The sequence below is a fragment of the Clarias gariepinus genome, chromosome 12, assembly GCF_024256425.1.
Source record: "Clarias gariepinus isolate MV-2021 ecotype Netherlands chromosome 12, CGAR_prim_01v2, whole genome shotgun sequence".
Lineage (NCBI taxonomy): Eukaryota > Metazoa > Chordata > Actinopteri > Siluriformes > Clariidae > Clarias > Clarias gariepinus.
In genome coordinates this window covers 22,693,690-22,718,755 of record NC_071111.1, presented here as the reverse complement: position 1 = coordinate 22,718,755, position 25,066 = coordinate 22,693,690, and the positions used below count along the sequence as shown (strand labels likewise).

At 40.8% G+C, this 25,066-nt stretch overlaps 1 protein-coding gene across 1 annotated transcript in view; it reads left to right on the top strand.

The window, feature by feature from the left end:
* lrp6 (low density lipoprotein receptor-related protein 6) overlaps positions 1–25,066 on the top strand; it is a 53,542-nt gene that overhangs the window by 17,414 nt on the left and 11,062 nt on the right. The window contains exons 3-12 of the mRNA XM_053508670.1: positions 6,143–6,340; positions 6,506–6,702; positions 11,110–11,244; positions 12,669–13,065; positions 13,571–13,742; positions 21,131–21,347; positions 21,613–21,902; positions 22,774–23,000; positions 23,280–23,464; positions 24,701–25,027. Coding sequence (XP_053364645.1) covers positions 6,143–6,340; positions 6,506–6,702; positions 11,110–11,244; positions 12,669–13,065; positions 13,571–13,742; positions 21,131–21,347; positions 21,613–21,902; positions 22,774–23,000; positions 23,280–23,464; positions 24,701–25,027 — 2,345 coding nt within the window. The remainder of the gene's footprint in view (positions 1–6,142; positions 6,341–6,505; positions 6,703–11,109; positions 11,245–12,668; positions 13,066–13,570; positions 13,743–21,130; positions 21,348–21,612; positions 21,903–22,773; positions 23,001–23,279; positions 23,465–24,700; positions 25,028–25,066) is intronic.

The following is a 25,066-nucleotide window of genomic DNA, read 5'->3' as shown; positions in this document are numbered from 1 at the left end:
GTGCTAATGAAGTGAGTGGGAGAAAGACAGGAAGAACGAAAGAGAGTAAACACTCGAAGATAGTGCTGTGTGAGAGGAGCGTCTGGGAGTGTGTGTGTGTGTGTGTGTGTGTTAATGGCTCTCAGCGGGTGTCTGGCTCACACGTGTGCCACCCGTTTGATCCTCTGCTGGAGGAGCTGGCCTGCAGCTCGGCCCCCTGCATGTACCACAGTTTACTTGCTCACACACACCATGGCTCTTTCCCACTCTCACTTACAGGCACTCACACAGGCAGACACACACACACTCACACTCACACACAATTAACATAACTCCATGCGCAACTCCATAGCTACATTCGCATTTGTTTAACAAACAAGACTACATGATGTGTATTTGTTGTTGTCTGATAAGACCAGATAAGGCTCTATGAGACACTCATGCTTATAAAGCACATATAACATTTGTTTCGTGTTTCTCTTAACTCGTTGCGTTTAATCTGTATCTAAGTAGTTAAAAGTAAACAGGAAGTTGAAATAAAGATGCCTGGTAGCTTCCGGAGCTGTAAAAACATTCAGGTCGGCTGATGCAAACGTCCAGAAAAAATCTGCAACACAAATAACGCGATCTGGAAACCATCACCGCAGCACGTTGCTGTTTTTTTTTTTTTTTTTTTTAAATACACGAGATGCTTCTTGTTCATCCCTGATCTTTGTTGACTCCCTGATTAAGTAACAATATGTGCAAAGTGTTGCCTTACATGCTGTCCAACATTATTAACGCAGCAAAAAGCAATGTCGCTCTTACATAATGGCTCGGTGTGAAAGTCTGCCAGATGTTATTTGTCAAACCAGATGAGAAAGAAGAAGCGATGTTTCGCTCACCGAATGATCCCCGATTCGTCGTTCCGGTGTTGTACAGCGTCTTGGCAGCATGATATAATAATTTGATCTGATTAAGGGCAAGTCTAAAGGAGCAGGAGATGAGAAAGTGTTTACTGGATAAACTGAATCCAGACATGTTGGGATTTGTCAAAGAGTGGCGAGCCATGTCGAATCATCCATGCGACCAGAATGTGATGGAACCATGAACGGTCCATCATCGTAAAAACATCATCTTACAGTGGGACGATTACACTTTTCGTGTTATTCACACAGATCATATGTTAGGGTTGGGCAACAGCTTATATCAAGTTAATGTTTTTAATGTTGCCTAAATTTTTCCATTGTTTGTGGTGTAGTTTATTTTATTTTCTGCCCTGCAATTGACGCAGTTTCATTACACACACATATATGTAGGCAGACACCTTGTGATGGCCCATATACCCTCCCCCTCACCAAATACACATCAAACACACATTCATATTCATGAGACTTCGATTGGCCACAGACGCCATTGTCCTGTGGTAGATACCAGTGTCATAAGAGTGACAAAATTCCTTGTTGTCAGTGATGCAAAAACGTTTTAAGATTTTTTTTTTTATGGTACTGCCTAGAGGGTCTCAAACTTTTGCATTTAGGTGCACTATACATACAGTACAAGTGCGAATGCAATGGCTACACGAGCGGCATCGTTCACATAGTCGCTTAAGTACCTTGCGCACGTCTGGAGGATTAAAAGCGGCGTCTGCTAAAAATCTCCATCCATCTGGTTTCCTAACTGAGCTGTAAGGATGAGCGGAATGATATTAACCAGACAGATGATCTCTTTTTATTTATTTTTTTTTTTTTAATTAAAACATCCTGCAGTTGTTGTGATTGCTGTCATAATTGGCGTCTTACATTAGAAAATAAAAAAAATAGGCATTAGGTATGTAGAAAATACAGAAGACTGCTACTCATTATACATAGAGTGCTAGTCATCCTAAGTGCTAGTCATCCTTAAAACTTTTCTTTCATTTTTTTTTTTTAGGACACTAATTATACACTGCCTGCAAAAAAAAGGTCACCCCCTGGATTTAACTAAGCAAATAGTTAAGAGTTTTTCATTGGATAATTACTGCAGTGATTAATCTGGTTCAGCCGCAACAAGTAATTTAACCCTAAATGATGCATTGAGTAGCCTCTCATTTCTTAAACAACCATGTGAGAAAAGACTTCCTGTGGTCGTGGCCAAGATGTTACCCTGTTTCAGAAAGGTCAATTTATTTTCCTTCATCAAACAACTGAAGAAAACAACTAAAGAGATTGCAGATACTTACTGAAGTTGGTTTAAGAACTTTAAAACATACAATTAAAACCTGGAAGGATAGCGGTGAGCCATCATCTTTAAGTAAAAAAGGTTTAAATGATGATGATTAAACACTTGGTGAAATCAAATTGTAAAAAAAAAAAAAAACAGCAGCAGAACTAACGGCTATATTTAATAGTGAAAGTAAGAGCGTTTCCACGCACACAATGCAAAAAGGAACTCAGGACTGAACGGCTGTGTAGCTGTTAGCTCTAATCAGTGGTTTTAGTGACTAATCAGAAATAAAGGCTTAACTTTGGTAGAGAGCATAAAGAATGGAAAAGGTCATGTGGTCTGATAAGTTCAGGTTTACTCTGTTCCAGAGTGACGGCTGCGTCAGGGTAAGATGAGAGGTAGATGAAGTGATGCCGGCATCTGGACTAGTGCCTACTGTACAAGCCTGTGGAGGCAGTTTTATGACCTGGGGTTGATTCTGTTCATGACTTCGAGGTTCAGCAACGTTATGTGACAATAAAATGAGTTCATCTGATGACCTGAATGTACTGAATGACCAGGTTTGTCCAAAAATGTATTGTTTTCCCCTCCCTTACGACACAAGAGTATTCCACAAATTTTAAAGAAGTAGTTCAGGGAGCATGACACCACCTTAACCCCATTGAGAGTCTTTGGGATGTCCCGGAGAAGGCTTTACACAACAGTCCGACTTTACACAAGCACTTCGAGAGACTCTGGATGGAATTAAATGTTGTCGTTGCATAAGCTTATCAAAACGAGGCCGAAGCTGTAATCAAAGCAAAAGGTCTGGAAAGAAAATTAGGACGGAAAAAAATACAGGTTTTTTTGTGTGTGCTGGTTTGTTTAAGGATCTGGGGTAGTAGATGATACATGATCTGAAACATTTAATAGGGAATACACTGTCAGAACAGGCTTTACTGCCTCCAGAAGCACAAGCTGTAATTGTGGCCAGTATCTGCGGACATCAAGTTCTTGCATACGAAATGTCCTTAGTGCTGTTCTTCCTTACCAATCTCTCTCTCTCTCTCTCTCTCTCTCTCTCTCTCTCTCTCTCTCTCTCGCATGACCAAAGGATTCCGCATAGCCTCTTTCCTCGTCTCCTTACTATTTTATGTACAAAGTAGTATAATTGGGACTTTTTACACAAACACATGTGAAATTGGATTTGTTTCTCTGAAAACAAATGCAGCAGAGGCCTGACGTAATAAACATGAGCACCGCCCTTTCTCCAACGGAACTGCGGATGAAATTTTGACCCTGGAGAAGACATGTTCAGAATGCCAGATGTGTGACTAGATCGGATCTCTTGAGACGGAGGTTAATACCAGCTGGGTGTGACGTCAGCCGCATACTGTGTAATGTTTCTCCGTATCATGTTATTTTATATATTTTGTATCAGTAGGATCAAAGGAAGCGGAAAAATATTCTAAAATGGTTTTATTACTAAATGTACAGTAAAAAGTCTCCAGAAATGTGTGCCAGGTTTGCACAGAAGTAGTGCTGGTGTGTGTGTGTGTGTATGTGTCCAGCCTTGATTCCACTTCTTGTCTTTCGCTGGGCTTAAAATGAAATGTCTCTTCGTTCCCTGATCCTCCACTTACCTTTAAATCCTCAGAGCCCTGTTCCGGTTCGGGGACCCAATCCTCAGCCAACAGCAGCTAATGTGAGGAAGTGTTTTTACCAAGTTTGTGTTTAGGGAGGCGAACTTGGCGTAACCAGGAATATTTGAACTCTTAATAACCTTTTTCAGCGCTTTGTGTCAGTCTGTTTACGAGTCCCAGTTGCTCAGGAACTGTCTGCTGCCCTAAATACACATGTGCAGTGTGCATCCTGTGGCTTCCTGCCAAGCAGCTAGAGCAGACATGCACACACACTGAAGTGTTTTCCTCCTCCCTGTGGGCATGCACGGATTTTGGAATTTCATCCTCTCCGGCAGAAAAAAAATAATAAATCAGCGTCACAGTGTACTCGGGGCAGGATGTTTTGTGACGCCGGTTGCAGTTGATTTTATCGTGCATGTCACAGTGACTGAGGACGAGAACAAAAGCGCAGAAACCTCTTCACTACAGCTCGTCTTTTATCCACCGACAAATGATTTAACATCCTGCGATCATAAACAGCTTTGGTCGAAGATGCATCAAGTAAGATTAGTCTTTTATCATTTTTTTTGCTCTTAAGATCAAGATATTCCCGGTTCCCACCCATGTTCAGGAAGTTCTGCCCCTACAAACTTAAATAATTTTTTAGGCTTTCAAATGGGTCTCAAGTGGAAGAGACAAAAAAAAAAGCATTAAAAATATAGTTTCTACATTTTTTTTTTCTTTTTCTTTTTGTCTTTTTAGGGCTAAGAGCACTTGGAGCTGTGTTAAAGAAATGCTAAAATATGGGGCCTTTAAAAACAAAGTTGTATTCTCTAAATCATACATCAGTTTTCCGACCAGCTTTTGCTACATTTATGACTTAATCCGTTATTGTACTTTACATATCCTTAAGGTTATTTCTACAAATAAAGCAAAGGAAATTGTGCATCTGTTGTACCATTCAAGTGTGAAAGGTTGATCAGTGTCAGACCACAGACTGGATGTTGTAGTTGGTCAGGACAACTCCCAGCCTCTCACTAATAAATTACACAGATTAATAACACAGATTTTTCTTTTTATTTCTTCCCTTACCAAACAACATGGAGGATGTTTTTACATTAGGATTGTTTCTGAGAACACTTGACACCAAACTCTGGTTCATTTTGATCAGTCAGAAAACAATGGTTCTGTGCTCTGGAACTGTGTGAACGCTGCCTAGTGGAAAGCATTAATTCAATTCAATTTATTTTATTTGTAAAGCGCTTTTAGCAATCGTCATTACCGCAAAGCAGCTTTACACAATCAAAAGAATTATTAAAGTTTGTATGAAATGTGAATTTGTATGAATCAAAATGGTCAGTTTGTCCCTGGTGAGCAAGCCGAGGGCGACAGTGACAAGGAAAAACTCTCTGAGATGGTAATAGAAAGAAACCTTGAGAGGAACCAGACTCAACAGGGAACCCAATACATCTATTTAATTGTAAACCACTTTTCCCTATATATATTTTTTCAACCTCCCGCTCTTTGACAGTCACATATGACCATGACCATGCTCTTCTACATTGGCACCCTGCGTGGTTAAAGGTAAAAGGTCGTGTGTTCCCCTGCGGCCTAGATCTTGATTTACGATTAGTTGTTTTTTCCTCTTTAAGAGAACACACGTACGCACACAGCCGGATGTTTGTGTTCTGTGTGTTAACACACAGGCTGTCAGGTACATTATGTTGAAATGAACATGAAATGTGGATGTAGCAGTACGCATCTGTGTAAACATTTGTTTTTAGAGAATGATATCAACTACGTCCTGGACTGTTTTGCTTTTTTCCATCAAGGGTTAATTTTGTCTAGTTATGCGACGAAGCACGGTTGAGATTTGCTACGCATTGCATGCTAACTTCTTTACATCTGAACCTTTACTATTTTGAGCTTGTGCTATTTTAAACTCGTTCCCCAAGGAGTGTGTGGCATGGTATAGACTTTTTCTGCTCCCTTACACAGTAGGTAGTGTTTAAATTGCTGCCCTAGATTGCAAACCTTTTAACTTTTTCTTCCCTTATATACATCTACGGTTGAACAAACATGTCTTTCCAAAAGACCGTATTTCCAAAAGTCTGTGCACCCGTGGACATTATAATCCAGATTAATTCATTAGGCGTTCAGTTTTACATGCAGACTGACACACACAAGTCTATTGAGTGTCATTGTCAGAGGTTTCGCAGTGCACTGAGGCCAGGAGATAGATGAGAAGCAGGGTCATCATAGAGGTGAGGATAATAACAGGTTGGTCTCACTGCCAGGATCTGCCGCAGGGGGCCAGGTGCAACACAACGTGCTAATTTATTTTAGCTAAATCATTGCTTTTTTCCCCCTTCCCTTAGTTACTTGTACTGGACGGACTGGGGTGAGATCCCAAAGATCGAGAGGGCAGGAATGGATGGCACAAATCGAGCCGTCATTATCGACACCGATATCTACTGGCCTAATGGGCTGACGTTGGACTACAGCCAGCAGAAGCTTTACTGGGCTGACGCCAAATTCAACTTCATTCATCGCTCTAATCTGGATGGCACGGGGAGGTACGTGGTTGTTTTTTTTCTTTTTCTGCCTGGCCATCTATTACTTTAAAAGTCCAGGTTTGATTTTGTTTTCTTTTTACATACAGTTTTGTTTTTCTACTGGTTATACTTGTCTACAGCTTTCATGTTTATGTATTCACTCCTGTGTCTTTTGGTGTCTCTCAGAGAGGTGGTGGTGAAGGGTTCTCTCCCACACCCCTTTGCCTTAACGCTGTACGAAGACACGCTCTTTTGGACCGACTGGAACACACACTCCATCCACTCGTGCCAGAAGCAGACGGGCGAGGAGCGCCGCGAGATCCACTCCAACATCTTCTCACCTATGGACATTCACGTTTTCAGCCAGAAGAGACAGCTCACAGGTAAACATCCTTTACACGCTTGTGTCTGTTTTTTTTTTGTTTTTTTTTAAGCAGGCAATGCTTGTAATGTAACATAAAGCAGCCGGAGCTGGGGCTCACTGTAGCGTGAGGTAGCTTTTAAAGGCGTCTTGTGAAACAATGCACAAAGCTCTAGTGGCATGTTTGGTAATACAACTCTGCGGAGATGATTATGGCACTGTTACCTTTATGCCTCTGTGCGCCACGGTCGCACAATGGAGGCCCTGTTCGGACTGAATGCTGAGAATTTCTCATGGCTGAGAGAAAAGCCAGGGACATGCTCATAGCACTCATCCGAGTGATGCCCCTCTCTTTCTCTCTTTTTCTCTCTCTCTTTCTCTCTCTCTCTCTCTCTCTCTCTCTCTCTCTCTCTCTCTCGGAGTGTGTGAGAGAGATTGCGAGATTGCGCTTATTCAACCCAGGTGCCACATGTGAGAAATCTCTTGCAAATTTTTTCCATTACTTCGCTTTACATACTTGCCAATCTGAAGTTCTGCCTTATTTAAAAAAAAAAAAAAAAATAAATGGGTCAGACTTGGACACAGGTTCAGACGTTGAGTGTTTTAGGTATTTCTTAATGAAGAGTCAGGATGGGACTGAGTCAACCAGCTGTATTTGTTTTCCAGTTTAATGTGTTTACAGTAACAGGTCTCTCTCAAACACTTGTAAAGCTGCAGTGCGGATTTTCAGAATAAATTCCAAACTTTAACCAGGAATTAGACATGTCTCTATATACAGCGCCCTCCACAATTATTGGCACCCCTGGTTAAGATTTGTTCTTAGGTTTTTGATAAATTAATTTTTTATTGCAGAAGCATAATCTCACTGAAAATTGTAGAAACATCTAACCTTTAACTCGAGTGAAGAAATACTAGTTGTTTTTTATATCACACTGATAAAATGAATGTAACTGAAGCATTTTTGTAATTTTTACTATAGTTTTTAAAGTTGATCAGAGTATCTTGAAAATAGAAATCAAGAAAAACAGCCACTCGCCTAAACTTGCCCATATCTACAGTCAGAGAATTCATTCAATAATTTTAAAACAACTGGAACAATGACGAACAAGGCTGGACGAGGACACCACACACAGTGAGGAGGATGGGATAAGAAGTAAACAAATCTTCAAACCTCACTGTCGGAGAACTGCATCTTGGGGTCACAAAGTCTCCATGACAACCATCAGACGATATCTACACAAACTGTTCGGGAGGCATGCAAGGAAAAAGCCTTTTTTCACCTACAGTCACAAACGCAAACATCTGGAGTTTGCTAAGCAATTTGATCCAAGTCTCAAAAGAGACTAAGATGGAGCATTTTGGCAACAAACACTCTAACAAAAGACGAGTATGCGAAGAAGCACCCTGTGCCCACTATGAAGTATGGTGGAGGATCTGTGATGCTGTGGGCCTCTTTTTCTTTCAGAAGCCCTAGAAACCTTGTTGGGGTGCATGGCATCATGAACTCCCTGAAATACCTTTTCAGAGGACATTTTAAGTCAAAACCTGTTGGCCTCTGTCAGAACCTGAAGATGGGTCGTCATAGGGTCTTTCAGCAGCATAATGACCCCAAACACGTGGCAAATTCTTCACAAAAATAGTTCAGCAGACACAAAATCATGCTCCTCCCATGTCCACCTCAGTCCCTAGACCTCAACCCAATTAAAAACCTGTGGCGTAGACTTAATAAAGTAATTAAGGCATCTCATTTTTAAACCTCATTTACAAGTGTATGAATTTTGGTCCATAACCAAGCAGCGTTTTTTTTTTTTTTTTTTTTTTTAAGGAAAAGTCACACACAAAAGATTTTATCACGACTGACATTAAACAAACAAACAAAAAATTCGCTTTTTATCTCGATACACCTCCATGCCTGTCGATCCTGTTCTGAATAGCCTCGATTGTATCATGTATTTTTGTCTGAAGCAAATCTTTCCCACTGTTTATCATCTGTTTGTCTTCATTTAGCCAGTTTTGTTTTCTCTATCTGTCTGTCTGTTGTTTTTCATTCATTTCATCCTGCATCATTCATCTTTTTTTTTCTTCCAACTTTGGTTAATCTGGTGCGAGAAAAAAAACTTATTTGTGCAAAATAGATACTGTAGACTTTTCCTACAACTCAGTTTATCTCCTTTTAGCTGTTTAGTTATTATAGAAAGTGATTTAAAGCATATGGTTTAGTTTTCCACATTAATTCCGGATTAAGTGAATAGGCTTAGAGGAGAGGAATAAGCGATTCTAAGTCAAATTCTTATTTAAATTTTTTTTTTTGTTAAATTAGTGAATATTTCTTCATGGTCTGCTGGATGTCTGTTCTGTGTGTGGGATGAAAAAGAATCCGGTTTGTGTTTGTACACAATTCTTTCTCTGTAACCTGGAAACAAACAATGTGGTGCAGGTCTAACCATACAACACTGGTCAAGTCAGACAGCAACAGGGGATTGGTGTTTGATGCCGTTTCATATTAATACCGTCTTTAGTCTCACTAGCCTTGGCTTTACGCATCCATGTTTTTGTGGGCGGAATTTCTAATGAAGCACCGACATGGGAGGGCAGTTTTGTTAACAACCTTCTTCAGCATCACTGACTCGTCCTTTGAATGTCAACTTAAAGTCAATCAAAATATACTTTTTAACTATAAAACATACCCTATTTTTGGAAAATGATTATACTAAAAAAAATGGGCTTGTGTTATCTTTTTTTAAAACAAATAAGACCTGACATGAGAGATGAGCGAGATTAACCACAGCATCACTCTCATTTGAAATGTTTTTCAAACCAGCATCCTTCATAAAGGGACAAAGCCAAAAAGCTTTTCTCACAGCTACCCTGCGAGTATGAGTAGGCAGTGAAAGATGTCAGATTCTGGAGCCGTGCTTGGTTTCCCCCAAGTCAGAAATATATTTCAGATGTTGCGCTCCCTGAGCTTTACTACACAGATTAGGCTGTCTTCATGGACCACCTTGTAAGAACCTCACAAGCGTTACCTGATTCAGTTTTATTAGCGATCTGTAGCGATATTCGCCCATGTGAAACATGTTAACGGCTCGCTCACTGGATTGATCCCCGTCCACACACACAACCATGAGCACTAAATACTTATGGCTGGCTGCCTTATTAGAAATTAGAGCAATAGTGTTTAATGTACCACCTGTGAGACTGGAGGATGTTTAATAGAGAGTTTGTTATAGAGATCATTTTAGTTTTATCTGGAAAAACACAATGTTTATAAGGCAGCTTGATGATGAGAGCTTAACTTGAGTTAGTTCCAGCAGTTGTTTTAATTAAGAATGAACCATTTAAAGCCACGTTGGTCTTTTAAAAAAATAATAATAATTTTGGTTTGTAGCAGTATCGGCCACACAAGACCTTGTACTACCTCTGAATGCTGCATTATAAATTAAAATGTAAAAGTCATAGAAAAGCAAACTTCCTTTTAATCCTGTGTGATTTGGATTTCACTTAACAAGTTTACAAACGTTTAAATTTTCTAATTATATATCGTCCTTTATGATTTAGGATTCTTGCGAGACTCTTAACCAGTCTTGTCCTGCTAGATTTAAGTGCAGCCTTCAACACTATCTCATACACGATTTTATTAAACCGCTTAGCTGCTGTAAGCATCACTGACCTCTCTCTCTCTCTCTCTCTCTTTCTCCCTCTCTTTCTTTCTCTCTCTCTTTCTCTCTTTCTCTCTCTCTCTCTATCTGGTTCACTTCATAACACTCTGACCATATCCAGTTTGTCCAATTTTGTTCTTAGCCCCTCCCTGTCAGCTCTGGTGTTCCCCAAGGTTCTGTCCTTGCCCCTCTTCTGTTCCTCATCTCCCTATCGTCTTGGTCACATCTTTCAGTATATATTTTTATTGTTCTGCAGATGATGCACAGTTTTACATCTCCACAAAGCCTGACTCTGCTCTTTTAACCATCTTTCTCACCAATTGCTTAAATTAAAAAAACACTTTGTTTTCCTACAACTTTCTTAAATTCAACATCAATAAGACACAAGATTTTCCTTACAGGGTCAAAATCTACTTAGTCCAAATCCAACAATTTCTCACTGTTTCGATGATTCCTCAGCTTTTGCCACTCCTCAGCTGAAAAACCTGGGAATCATCATCAAGGTTTCTATTTACACCCCCTGCCTGCTTGACTTTTATTTAATATTCTTTTGATGTTATTCATTTATTTCTTGTTTGCATTTTAGACATTGACCTTTTTGTGACTAGAAAGGCGCCTATATGAATAAAATGCGCTGGTCTTGTTGGAAAAATAAGGCAGCTGAGCAGGATATCTGGAATACATACATTACATAAATAAATTCTTGCATTATTGACTGTTAGCCCCACATCCAGTAACTGAGTGCGTTGTGTCTGGTTCTGTGTGAACAGAGGTGGCGAGTCCGTGCTCTGTGAAGAACGGGGACTGTTCGCACCTGTGCCTGCTTTCTCCGGTGAAGCCGTACTACCAGTGTGCCTGTCCCACCGGCGTCCAGCTGCTGGAGGACAACAAGACCTGTCGAGACGGTGAGACGCCTTCTACATGTATTCCACACATACACGCACACACATACTTACACATACACACATACTCACACATATATATACACATACACACACACACACACACACACACACACACACACACAGCCATTGCTTATTGGGAGTAAAGTAAAAAAATTAAAGCTGAGTAGTTTTTATATGTTAAATATAGAAAAGCATGAGAAGCTTAGTTTCAGAAGACGTCAAGTAAGCATGTTTAACTCGTTTCTGTTTAAAGGGATCGTGGCTGAAATAGTACAAAGAGAGAGAAATGATTTACAAACGTTCCTTTGTGAGAAAAGGCTGAAATCCGTGCAGCTAAAAGTCTGTCTGCTTTTTTCTCTCTCTTTCTTTTATGTAGCTGCCATGTTTTCGTGTGTTTATATATGATGTCAAAGTGTTAAATACGCATACCGTTATTGAGAATGTCAGTATCTTAGAAGGAGCTCTTCTCTCACGGTTAATGCGCGAAGCCGTAGGAGCACGGTGGAATCCACCTGTAGTCGCCATAGCAACACGGCCCATCGAAGGCTCTTGTCATCTAATAACAGTTCCATCTTTATTCTACCACTTTACTAATCTCGATATACATTTATGCATTTATTTTCCAATTTCCTGTACTGAATGATGAGCTAATTTGTCTAGATTTGGGAATCACATACCTGCTAATACAGCCTTTAACCAGCAGAGAGCCCCGACTCTTTCACCAAATCCGTCTTTCAGTCTTGCATTTGTTTGTCTCTGAAGCCCCTATAATCATCCAGGATCCGTTCCCTGGCCATCAGTACAACGCGAGCCGACGGTCACATGCCTCCAGGTTCCCCGAGTCGATTGTTCTGCGAAACGCAAAGCCGTTAAGCCAGAAGCTGTCGAGTTGATTTATATACAAGAGCTGAGGTTTTATTTGTGCATGATGATTTTTTATTTATAGTCAGTGCAGATTAAAGCCTGGCGTGTGGAGCATCGGCTAAACCACTAAAGCTAGTCTTGTGGCGGCTGAGAAACGTTTTTGTACGCTTTTATTTGTTTCTTAAAGCAAACTAAAGAGCTCCGACAACAGCTCGGGATCGTCACGCTGTATTTGTGGCATGACAAAAGAGGTCCAGGCTCCGTGCAGGAGTTCTTCTCCAACCTTAACACAGAGCACGCTTTGTGCGCACCGTCATGCTGGAACAGATTTCGGTTTCTCAGTCCCAGCGAAGGGTAATTGACGCATTATATACAGTTGTGTGCGACGATCATCAGTCCACATACCTTTGGCTGTATAGTATATTTTGCTTTACTGTGTAGTGACTGAACGCCGCATCCTAATGCTTGGAAAGTTTTTAAATGAATAAATTGAAGTTCTAGTAGAAAATTTGTCTCCATGTTCAACATCATTAACACTCGTCCTTTGACTTCTCTATCAGGAGCCACAAAGCTGCTTCTCCTGGCGCGGCGAACAGACCTGCGGCGGATCTCACTGGACACGCCGGACTTCACCGACATCGTCCTGCATGCCGAGGACATCCGGCACGCCATCGCTATTGACTACGACCCCGTGGACGGCCACGTGTATTGGACAGATGACGAAGTGCGGGCGATCCGGCGCGCTCGGTTAGACGGCAGCGACTCTCAGCTCCTCGTCACCTCTCAAGTCAGTCACCCGGACGGCATCGCTGTGGACTGGGTCGCGCGCAACCTCTACTGGACCGACACCGGCACTGATCGCATCGAAGTGACACGGCTCAACGGTACCATGAGGAAGATCCTGATTTCTGAGGACCTGGACGAGCCTAGAGCTATCGTACTGGATCCTGTCGCAGGGTGGGTCTTTATGTTTGTGCACCCCCGCTGTTGTTACAGGGAAACAACTCTTCTCCTGAGTGCAACTTTACACCTGTAGTTCTGTGTGTATTGGGTGCGTTCATCATTCATGAACTGGTGCCCTCTCTCTATCTCTCACACTAACTCTCTCTTTCTTCTAGCTCTGGCTCTCATCTCTCTGTTGCTGAGCAACAGTTTCCATGACTACAGCTGCAGTGTCAGTTCATAATGGCTACCTATAGTGGACAGTGGAAGTGTGTGTGTGTTTCCTATTCTGTATGTAGTATCAGATGCAAATCTTGGAAGTAGAGAGTGAGCCAGCTGTTTGTCTAGCCATACTTTGAATGGGTTACATCACTACTCACGTCCTTCTTTCTTTTTATTACACACACTCTTTTCGTTAACCTAAAAGTGGGTCTGTTTTGTTTATAGCATATGCCAGGTTATCAGAATCTCTGATCAGGTAATCTCTCTGTATCTCTGACGATGTGGCTTTCTTCACCAGATACATGTACTGGACTGACTGGGGCGAGATCCCTAAAATTGAGCGAGCCACTCTGGATGGAACCGATCGGGTCATGATGGTGAACACTTCTCTGGGATGGCCTAACGGCCTAGCGCTCGACTATGCAGAGAGGAAAATCTACTGGGGTGATGCTAAGACCGACAAAATAGAGGTAAGCTGCAGCCGCTCATGCAGAATCGGTTTGCTCTGTTACGACTCAACACTCATCGCTCTGGAAATAAACAGATTTTTTGGGTTAATCCCCTTTGTATACGATTTTATACAGGGAATTTGGTATTCATGAAAAGGCGTTAAATTATGTCTCAGCGCATCTATGGGCGTTTTTTCATATTGTTTCTGAGAACACTTGACCTCAAAGTTTGGTTCATTTTGATTAGTGAGAACACAAACGTTCCTCGCTTGGTGAAAGCTGGTTTTAAGAACGATATATCATACTCAGGCATGAGATATGGAAGCACCTGAGAACTGATCGCTTGTTGACCTCATCAGTGTCATCTGTCTCCTCTGAAATCTGTGTTCACTTTTTTAACTTTCTACGCCAAAAAAAAAAAAAAAATCTTTAAATTTGACCCAAAAAACAACCCAAAAACCACCATCCCAAGATGAGTATGTCACCCAGCATCACTTTGTAAAAAGTGTAGTGACGTCCAAGCTTTTGCCCGAGAAGCATCATCTGAGCAAAACTGTGCCTTATGAACAATAATGCGGTGTCTTTTTAATTATTAAATTTTTTTGGTGCAGCACCAAAAAAAAAAAAAAAAAAAACCACTCTGGATAGATTTTTTTGTAAAAATGGCTGTCGTGTTGAGCCAGAATTACCCAGTGTTATTATTGAAGGGGTCTCGCCCTCCAAACCCCCCCCACACATCTCTTCCTCTCCTCCGTTTCTCTACATCAGAGTGTCTCCTGAGAGAAAGGTGCGTTAACAATACATGTACATGTAAAAATTAAGTGTTCGTCTCTCCTGTACAATTTATATTTGGTGCTGTATAATTTTTTTTACATAATTAAGGCTTTTTCATACTGAATTATATATTTTTGTGGCATAAACAAAATAAATAAAAAGTTAAATATAATTCATAGTAATTAATAAGAAATTAATTCTATTTGCATGTATATTACTGAATCGGTCTATGACCAAATCGGATTTCGGCCAGAACTAAGGAACGAATTACGTTCGTGAACCAAGATTCCACTGTATTAATATTATTGTGTGTAGCATGAAAGTTAGCCAACGTGTTCTCTTCTTCTCTTGTGTTTAAAGACAGCTCACAAACCAATAGGTTCATACTGCCACTGTTCAATCGTCATGAGTGACGGAGCAAACAAAGCGATAGCTCACATTAAATTTTCATGTTTCTGCATTGTTTGTTAGGCGTGAATTATGTTATTGATTTACGCCCAACAAACAATGCAGCACGATTAATCGGGTTAAAAATCTAAATTGCAACATGGACCTGTGCTTTTATTTAATCACACAAGGCTGAAGTTTATTACAGGTAATGGCGAGGTATTTATATAATAATTTAAATAGTTTTCTTTTTTTTATATATGTTTTAAGTTAAAAAATAAATTATGGGCAAACTTCTTCGTTATGAGATTATTTCTCCAATTATTTGTTTTTGGCCTGGATCAGGCATGCTGAATTAAAATAAAAATTTTATTTTTGTGTTAGGATTCAGATCCGTATATAGGCAGATACTGTAGGTCTAAAGAAAATAACAAACTCGAAGTGTACTGCATGTGTGTCAAACTGTAGATGTGTCTTAAATTGACTGCTGGACAGAATTACATGAAAAATTTGCAGGACTTGGATATCTGCCTGAAGTTTAACCCATAAGCATCATAAGTTAAATCAAAATGTTGAGTAAATGTGGTGTTTTTAACAGGCATGTGCCGGATTTAACACTACTTTAAAATAAGCTACTAATAAGATACTTGCTCAGTGTAAACACCTGCACAAATAGATGTTGATCAGAAAAGCTAAACTGAATATTTTTACCAGGGTTACTTCATATTTTTAACGCTGAAATTGTAGTTTTTTAAAAAAAAAAAGTTGATTTAAACACGCTGAAGTTGTTTTAAGACAAAACTCAATTTTTATTTGATCTACTTTTTCAATTTCTCATCTATAATTCACTCTCTGATTACCGAATACGGCGAGTATTTGACTGACAAATGAAAAAAGGACAACTTGGCGTAAACAAGGCATAAGATACTTAACCTTAAAAAAAAAATTTTTTTGTATAAATAAGTTAGAAGGAGAGTTCTACTGTACAGAAAGACAGACAGACATGTACATGTAATAATAATAATATCACTGATTACATTAAAGCTGATCAGATTATTTTTAGCTTTAATCTTTTAACCTTTTATTTCTATAAACTCTGTAACCATCATTGATGCTAGTTTCAATTATAATTGTCAATTATTAGTAACTACATTAGTCACGTGGATAGTTTGAACTTTGATGTCTTTGGAATGAATACAAACAACAATCTTTAATCAATCTATAGTAAATCTTTGTTAACACGCTGTAAATAATTGTGAAGGGACTCTGTTTGCTCTGTCATACTGGCTTCTCAGTTCAGGTATTTTACACGCCCTCTCTTCGGACTACTGCAGAGGTGTTTACTTAAGTAACCCATGTTTTGTCTTAAGTAAAGTTAAGTTAAGCCTTTATTCGTCGCACATACATTACTGCACAGTGAAATTCTTTATTCTTCACATATCCCAGCTTCTTGTTAGTAGTCTTATAGTGGCGCTTTAAATTATTGCGCAGTGTCACATTCTGTCCGTAGTCCGCCATTTACTGATGTCTGACCTAGATAAATATAAAAGGAATACAAAATACTAGTCAATAGTTATATAACAAAGTATAAATCGTAATCTCAGTATGTCAGAATGATCATAATGTGGTTTGTGGATCAAATCATGCAGCCCTAGTTCCCAGCATCCTCTTCTAATCTTTCTCTAGCAAGCACAGTATCTTTGGCGTAGGCTAAAATATTATTACTTCAGAGTAGCCAAAAAAAGCTTCCTAATGCTAACACAGCTGCTTAAAGGACTGAAAAGAAACACGAGTATCCCCTTTGTCAGATTAAATCATCTCATTAAGCCAGCTGACTGACATCGCAAACTAACCAATCACAGACATTTCCTAAAATCTGAAAGTATACTTTTTTTTTTTTCAATCATGAGTGGCAATAATTATCCACTCACTAGGATTTTGAAACCCTACTAAACCTAGATGTTTTTGTAGGAAACAGCTTAACGCTTCTTAAGCACACACACACACACACACACACACACTGTTCAGTAATTGTAATTCACCTGTGCAGTATGTTTGTGTGTGTGATTAGAGACTGTCGATGGGTGTGAGACCTTCCTGATAATGCAGAGGGTGTTTTTTTTTTTTTTTGGTGCAGCAGGGGGTCTTTTGTGCTTCGCCACTGTCTGGCAGCCTGCAGCAGTTGGACCCCTTGCTGAGAGCGCCGCTGCTGGCTTTGTGACAATGCTAACAGGACACCACGCCAGCAGCAGGAGGCCGAGGCGTTCACATTTATATTGTGCGTTTAGCTCTTACAGTTTGCGGGCTAGGTTTAGCCTGGATGCCAGAGCTTTGAGCTTGGATTGCAGAGTTTCTTCTCGATCTTGAACTTCTCTCCTGCTATATATATAGGGCAATTTTAAGCCTGGCAAGGTTTTGCTTTCAGCTTCCATCTGCCTGCCCACATGAATTTCAGCCGAGTTATTTCACATGGTTAATGGGAAGCCTGTAAATGTACACCGGCAGAAAAACAGCCCCGGCTTCTTGAATTACAAACCCGAGCCGTTTGCCCGGAGCCTGTAATAATGAAGTGCAGCTTGTAGTGCTGTAGGTTGCCACGGCCCAGCACGAAGCCGGCCTTGCTCCGATTTGCTCATGCCAATCCAAACTAATCTTAAATGATTCGTTTCTGTTCACGCTCTCTGGTTTGGTTTGGATGCCACGGTTCTCCTGCCCTCAAGTGGTGAAGTCTAAATCCTCTAACCTCACACCTTCAAGCCCCACATCACAGCCCCCCTGCTGCTCGGAAATCCGATAGTAAAAGTTTGGCGCTTTGTGAGGCGTCAACAGGCTGGCAGCAGACAAAATGGAGATTTGCCAGACTGCATAGGCCATGCCCAGATGTGTGTAAGGTGCTGCTTTATGTCTACGCCCGCCGAGTTCACACAAGCTGCCACAGCACAAAGAGATGCCCTTTTATGGGCATGAATTATTTTTTTTTGTTGTTGTTGTTTGTCAGAAGAAATGTTTGGATTTATAATCAACCAGTTGAGTGTATAACCTTAGCAAAATTAAAAAATACGTTCATTCTGCAGTCTAAAGTTTGATTTCAGTGCTCATAACAAAAATGCATCGGTGATGCTATCTGACTTATAGTAGATTAGATATCTTTTTATTTATTAAATAAAAATATGGGGTGGGGGGGGGATAACGTTTCAGTAACGAATCGCAATTCTTTTGTGTGGCAATTCCTGTATCGCGATACTGACTCCAATTTTATATATATATATATATATATTTTTAAGACGTTGTAATAGCGTATTGATGGTGATTCCAATCCAAAGTAGAAAATTATAAATATTGGTCTTTAGACTTTTTACTTGGATAATAAAAACAAATCTTGATTGTATGTAGAAATCATACGTATGTAGTTATGTATATATCAGACACTTTATTAGAAACACCTGGACAGCTGCAAATTTATACCTTTATCTAATCAGCCAATCATAAATAATACAGATACATGAGAAAAGAGGATTTTTTAATTTTATTTTTATTAATATATTTAAAAAAAATTTGGTTAGGTGTTTTTTTTACCACATGGGCTGGTTGAAGTATTTCACAAGCTGCACAATTCCACAGATTGAATCGAATCGAACACATCGAATGACGGACACTGTGTGTGTGTGTATATAGACGCGTTTTGTTGAGTTTCTTTGTGCGTGTGTGTATATAAAATGTGTGTGTATAATATATAAGTTTTGGAGGATGTGTTTTTGAGAATCCCAGGAGGCCTCCTCTCTGAAATAAAAAGAGGGCCCCCCAAATGAATGTGCAGTTGTACAGGTCTCCCTGTAGTAAAAGTAATGGTGATCTGTGGTGTCTTTGCGCATATCCATATCAGCCTTCATTCCAGATCTAGTTGGGTCAATGTTGGCACGTAACTGATTGGCACAGATTGATCACATGATATTTAAAAATAAATAAATAAATAAAATGCTAAAAAAAAAAAAAAAGCCAACACAGTTGCATGCACAATGAGTGTCTGTTTTGTGAACGGTGCATAATTTTCATTTGTTTAGTTTGTATAAACAGATCACAGATGCATCTCTGTTGAATGTTTACACATTTAGGAACGTTTAAAAAAGAACGAAGAAAAAAAAGCCATGACGCAGACCTGAACGTGAATCGCTCTCCTTTAAATTCTGCACCTTCACTGCCAGAGCACACAAACGCGACCTGACGTAACGCTGATTTTCGAGTTGGAGTAGAGATTCGATTAGAGCGAGGGCGTAGAATGTCACGGACGCCGTATACCGTGGCTCTCGTACCTTCTTCGTGGTTCGAAGTGGCAAGCGTGTCGTCAGTGTGAGAAGGATAGAGAAGCCCAGGCTAGCACGCCTCTTTGCTCAGAAAGGCAGCGTTTCGCGGCTGCAGCCCACATCTGGTTCCGATTGCGGCCTCTACTCCATCTGCGGTCTGCACTATTTAGAATAGCCCCAGAATCTGAAACCAACACCGCACTGTGGTCACAACTCCCCAAACCACTGGAGACCTTCTGGCTGATGCCATCAAACTAAGGATGGAAACTCCATTTTCTAGAGAGAGAAAGCAGTAAATGTAATACGCAGAAAGCCAGCTGGCTTACACGTTCTGGATTATCCGTTTGTGTCTATTCGGTGCATTTGCATTTTTAGGATTGCATTAACGTTTTTGAATATATTAGCTACATATGAAAAAAGGAAGAAAAAGAAAGGAAAAAAAAAAAACACGTTTTAGTGGGCGAGGATGCCGGAGGGTAGTATTTCTGAGGCATGACATTCTGGCAGCGTGACTGGCGTGTGGCGAGAAGGACTGCACTTCCCACAGAAGCCACAGAGATGATTTCTGTCCTATAGGCCAACATTTTTTGTTAAAATTAAAACATCTGATAGTAGTAGTTCTTATTGTATTAGATTTGTGGAGGGAAATAGAAAGCTGTTGAGTCAGATTCTTAAGTCCGCTCTGGAATGTGTAGGCCCATCCTTCACGTGCCTTGAAGAAAAAAAACAATAAGGGAATATATGAGTATTTTAATTTTCGATTACCCCTCTAACCTCTCCCGCCAAAACTCCCCTGCTGGCCGAGCGTTCACATAGAATTTTTTTGCTCAGGTGGATATTTATACACAAGCAGGTGAACCTAAATGGTTTGTGAGCCACCATTAAACACAACAGAAGAAGCAAACAAGGACGTTAACTTTTGCACTATGCTTGATAATATTATCGATATTTCTTGCGTGCCTTCCTCCTTTATCAGCTATGGCTGTATAGGTCTGAGGATGAGATTGGCGCACCCTACATGCACACAGAGATTTCAAAGGAGGCCGACGGGAGCGATGATGTCACATCAGTGATCATCTTCTGTTCTCACGTGAAATTAGCTTTTGCATCTGATTCGATCTATACCTGGGATAGATCCACACCTCTTAAAGCGAAGTCAAATTCCTGCTTTCTGTTTTACTCAAATGAGGATAGGTTTCTGGGGACTGTTGAGTCTGATTCCTCTTTTCAAGGTTCCTTACTATTACCATCTCAGGGAGTTTTTCCTTGCCACTGTCGCCCTCAACTTGCTCATCAGGGACTATCTGACCATTTTGATTTATACACATTCACATTCCATACAAACTTAAATAATTCTTTCTATTGTGTAAAGCTGCTTGGTGACAATGACAATTGTTAAAATCGCCATACAAATAAAATTTACTTGAGTTGAAAACTCTGGTACGATTTCAAAGAGCAGAACGATTGTGTTCTCACTGATCAAAATGAACCATGACTTTGGGGTCTCAGAAATGGTCACGGGCCCTAATGTGAAAAACGTCCTTATTGTTGTTTTAGTCAGTAAAGAAAAAAATGAAATTCCTGAGAAACTCCTGAAATTCTGGGAGTTTTCTGTGTGTGTGTGTGTGTGTGTGTGTGTGTGTGTGTGTGTGTGTGTGTGTGTGTGTGTGGAAAGGTAAATACTGCCTGTGGAATCCACAGGATGTAAAAACACTGTCTCTTTACTGGCAGTGCTCCCTTTTGCGTACACACACACATACACGCTCTGTTTTAAAGTACTCGTGCTCACTCAATGTATTTACCCAATAAACAGCTCAACTTCAGACCTAATGCACCTGCACACTGTGCAATAATGGGTTTATTTACATGTAATTTGCAGTAAAGAGTCAGTCATTCATGTCTTGGGGGAAAAAGTCTCACTCTAATTTCTTGTCCTGTCCGATTTAGATGATGAACATGGACGGTACAGGTCGCAGGATCTTGGTCGAGGACAAACTTCCACACATATTCGGGTTCACCCTTTTGGGCGACTATGTTTACTGGACAGACTGGCAGCGGAGGAGCATCGAGCGCGTTCACAAACGCACCGCCGAGCGAGAAGTGATCATCGACCAACTGCCTGACCTCATGGGGCTGAAAGCCACTTATGTCAACCAGACTTCTGGTAAGTAGGACTTCTCATTGTCGTTCTTAAGAAAAGTTTACACGACGGCTTAGTAAGTAAGATACAGGAAATGCTCGATAGCAAGTGGGATTAAAAAAAATATGCAGTTAGCAAAAATACTTAAACTTTTTGCCACAGCAGCAAGTTCATATATAAATGTACGAATAAATGAGGATGAATTGTTTGTAACTAAAATGTCTTACAGACATCCAACTGCTTATCAAACTCTTGCAAAAGCCATTACTCACGCGCTTTTTTTTTTTAGGAACGAACCCGTGCGCCGAGAACAACGGCGGCTGCAGTCACCTGTGCTTGTACAGGCCACAGGGCGTGGCATGCGGGTGTCCCATCGGCCTGGAGCTCATGGGCGACATGAGCACGTGCATCGTGCCCGAAGCCTTCCTCCTCTTCTCACGTCACACCGACATCCGGCGCATCTCTCTAGAAACCAACAGCAACAACGTGGCCATCCCGCTCACCGGCGTCAAGGAGGCCTCCGCGCTCGACTTCGACGTCACAGACAATCGCATCTACTGGACCGATATCACTTTAAAGGTGAGGAGGGGGAAGAAAAATGGATACACACACATACACACGCAAAACCACGTTGTTCTTCTTGGCTCTCTGTCTAAAACATGGCTGAGTAATGGGCTCCCTGGAGATGCAGGTTGGGAAATAATTGATAGCTTTTTTTTTCTTCCTCTATCTCTTGTGTTTTATGTTTTATCTGCCTTTCCCTCTTTCTCAATCTCTCTTACGCGCTCTCATATCCCCTGTACGCCTGTTTCATTTTTAATCAGTTGCCTCATTACAGATTTGAGTTATTTCCATTTTATGATTAGAGGGCAGAAGCCTCATGTGACTTACGACTGTGTTAACTTCTGAAAAAAGTGTGTAAAAGCATTGAATAAGTAGTATCGTCTTTTTTTTCCTTTCTTTTTTTTTTTTTTTTTTTTTTTTACAGGTACTGTATTATTTATTTGCAAAAATATTTTTGTGGACACACACATTGTTTGTGTTATCCTATAATAAAATTTCTCTGTCTGGTAGTTTTGTTCCAAGCCTCTGTGGTTGTCATATTGAGAAATTTTTATGTAGATGTAGTAGAGACAACCACAAAGTTGGACTCCAGAGTACAGTGTAGCTATAAAATACGCTTGAGACGTGGGAAAGCGTGAGGGCTGTGTAGGGCGAATGATTAAAGCACCGCTGCACTCGGTTTCTCTGGGTTGGAGCTCATGCAGTGTATGATTTCAACTGGGACCACCTTCAGTAGATTGTGGGGAAAGTAACCAAAGTGAAAATATTTCAGCGTGACAAATCTAAAAGATGTTCAAGCCCAAAAGATATTGAATGCCACTGAGGTTTACATGATGGGCAAAAACAATCTCTTAACGCTTTGTCTTTCTCTTCACGCACCCAATAGACCATCAGCCGAGCGTTCATGAACGGCAGTGCCCTGGAGCACGTGGTGGAGTTTGGTCTGGACTACCCAGAGGGCATGGCGGTGGACTGGCTGGGCAAGAACCTGTACTGGGCTGACACCGGGACCAACCGCATCGAGGTGGCAAAGCTGGATGGCCAGCACAGGCAGGTCCTGGTGTGGAAAGACCTGGACAGTCCACGAGCTCTGGCACTGGATCCTGCCGAAGGGTAAGGCGAAAGGAGCGGGTTATAGGCTGAGATTTCTGTATTTATACAAACGATCTGTAGGGGAAAATCAGCTCCAGGCTGTTAATAAGCCGTCAGAAGAGCTTTAATGTGCCGTGGTATTGATTCTCTGGAGCTGTCCTGGGCGAATAAATATCTTTCCTTTAGTTGTGCAAAATGCCTACTACAGCATTAGAGTGCATGTTACCTCTATTTAGTGCTTTTTTTTGTACCATGATATGGTAGTGTCCGAAAACTCACTAATTCTTACGCTTTCTCCAGTTTCATGTACTGGACCGAGTGGGGTGGAAGACCCAAGATTGACCGGGCAGCCATGGACGGAACTGGCCGGATCACACTGGTGCTCAACGTGGGTCGCGCTAACGGGCTGACCATCGACTACGCTGAGAGGCGGCTCTACTGGACCGACCTGGACACCACGCTTATTGAATCTTCCAACATGCTAGGTGAGAGGTTCAGATTAAACTTGGTTTGGTCTAACGTACCTTAGCTCCTGTGTCTGATGTTTAAGATTCCGGTGCTTCAGGTTGTGCAACCTCATAACATTTGTTATGGAGTCTGGGTATTAGTGGCTCAGTGGCAGCCCGCCCAAATATATGTTGCCCATCCAATCTGTCCGGGAGAACGACCGCATCCACAGCTGATTAACTAGTAGCAGACATTTTCCTCTCACGCTACCCCTCCTGTACCTGTTTATTTTGCTACCTGTTTATTTTGTACTGAGAGGTGGTAAATTTAGCGGATGTCAGCTGCCAAAAAAAAAAAAACAGGAAGTGTGTACTCACGCTTATACATTCAGACATCAAACTGTGCATTTTGGTTTTCTCATATGTTGTGTACCGTAAGTTTCAATTAAAAATGTTTAAATTTTATCGCTACCAGTCTTACGGATCTGTGCTATTTCTTTGCCCCTGGGACCCCTTAAAAAGTTATTGCTCTGTCATGCTTGTGTAATTGTAATAATATGAAAAACTGAATTTTATTAAATTTATCATATTTGGTATTTTATACTTTGGTATAAGGTGATAAATATTGGATTCGACACCTTATATTGCGCAATCCTGGCATTGTATATATCATATATATTTATTAAAACCTGTTTTGATGAGACATCATATATATTTATTTTAATTTATTATCTATTAAAACCTACAAACTAATCAATATAATGAACTGAATTTTATTACATTTCGTACAACTACACAACACACATTTTTTTAATGGTTCCCATGGGCAAAGAAATGGAACAGATTCATAAGATAATTTTCTGTTGTTTTTGTAACCAAATAATAGTTTTGCAAATAAACTTTTTTTTAAAAGGTTAAAACTGCTGGAGCTGGAAGGAAGGGTTAGTAGGTTGGATCTCTGGAATGTGCAATTAGTAGAAATAATCAAATGAGTCAAAATATTGTGTTAAAGATCGTATGTAGTAGACCACTTCTGTGCTGGCAGGTAATGCCTGGCTACCCCACCGCAGGTATATCTCACACCTGTGGGTTACTGGGAAATAACGAAAATGAAAAGGTGAAAAGGTGAAAAGGTTCAGGATGTTAATTCCCTGTTCAACGTTATCTTACCTGGCATGAGTGTGTTTAGATTTTTAAGTTTTTTTCCTGTTTTGAATGGTTTAGCTTGGTTATATTTTTTGTTTTGTTTTGTTAACAACATTGTTCCTGCTTAAGGTCGCGAGCGCGAGGTGATCGCAGACGACTTGCCCCACCCTTTTGGTCTCACGCAATACCAAGACTACATTTACTGGACGGACTGGAGCCAGCGCAGCATCGAGCGCGCCAACAAAACCAGTGGGCAGAACCGCACACTCATCCAGGGTCACCTGGATTACGTCATGGACATCCTGGTGTTCCACTCGTCACGTCAGGGAGGCTGGAACGCCTGCGCCTCCACCAACGGCCACTGCTCGCACCTGTGCCTGGCCGTGCCCGTCAGCAGTTACGTCTGCGGCTGCCCGGCGCATTACTCGCTCAACGACGACAACAAGACCTGCAGTGGTGAGCTATACATGAACACTTTCTCACACTGTTTTTCAC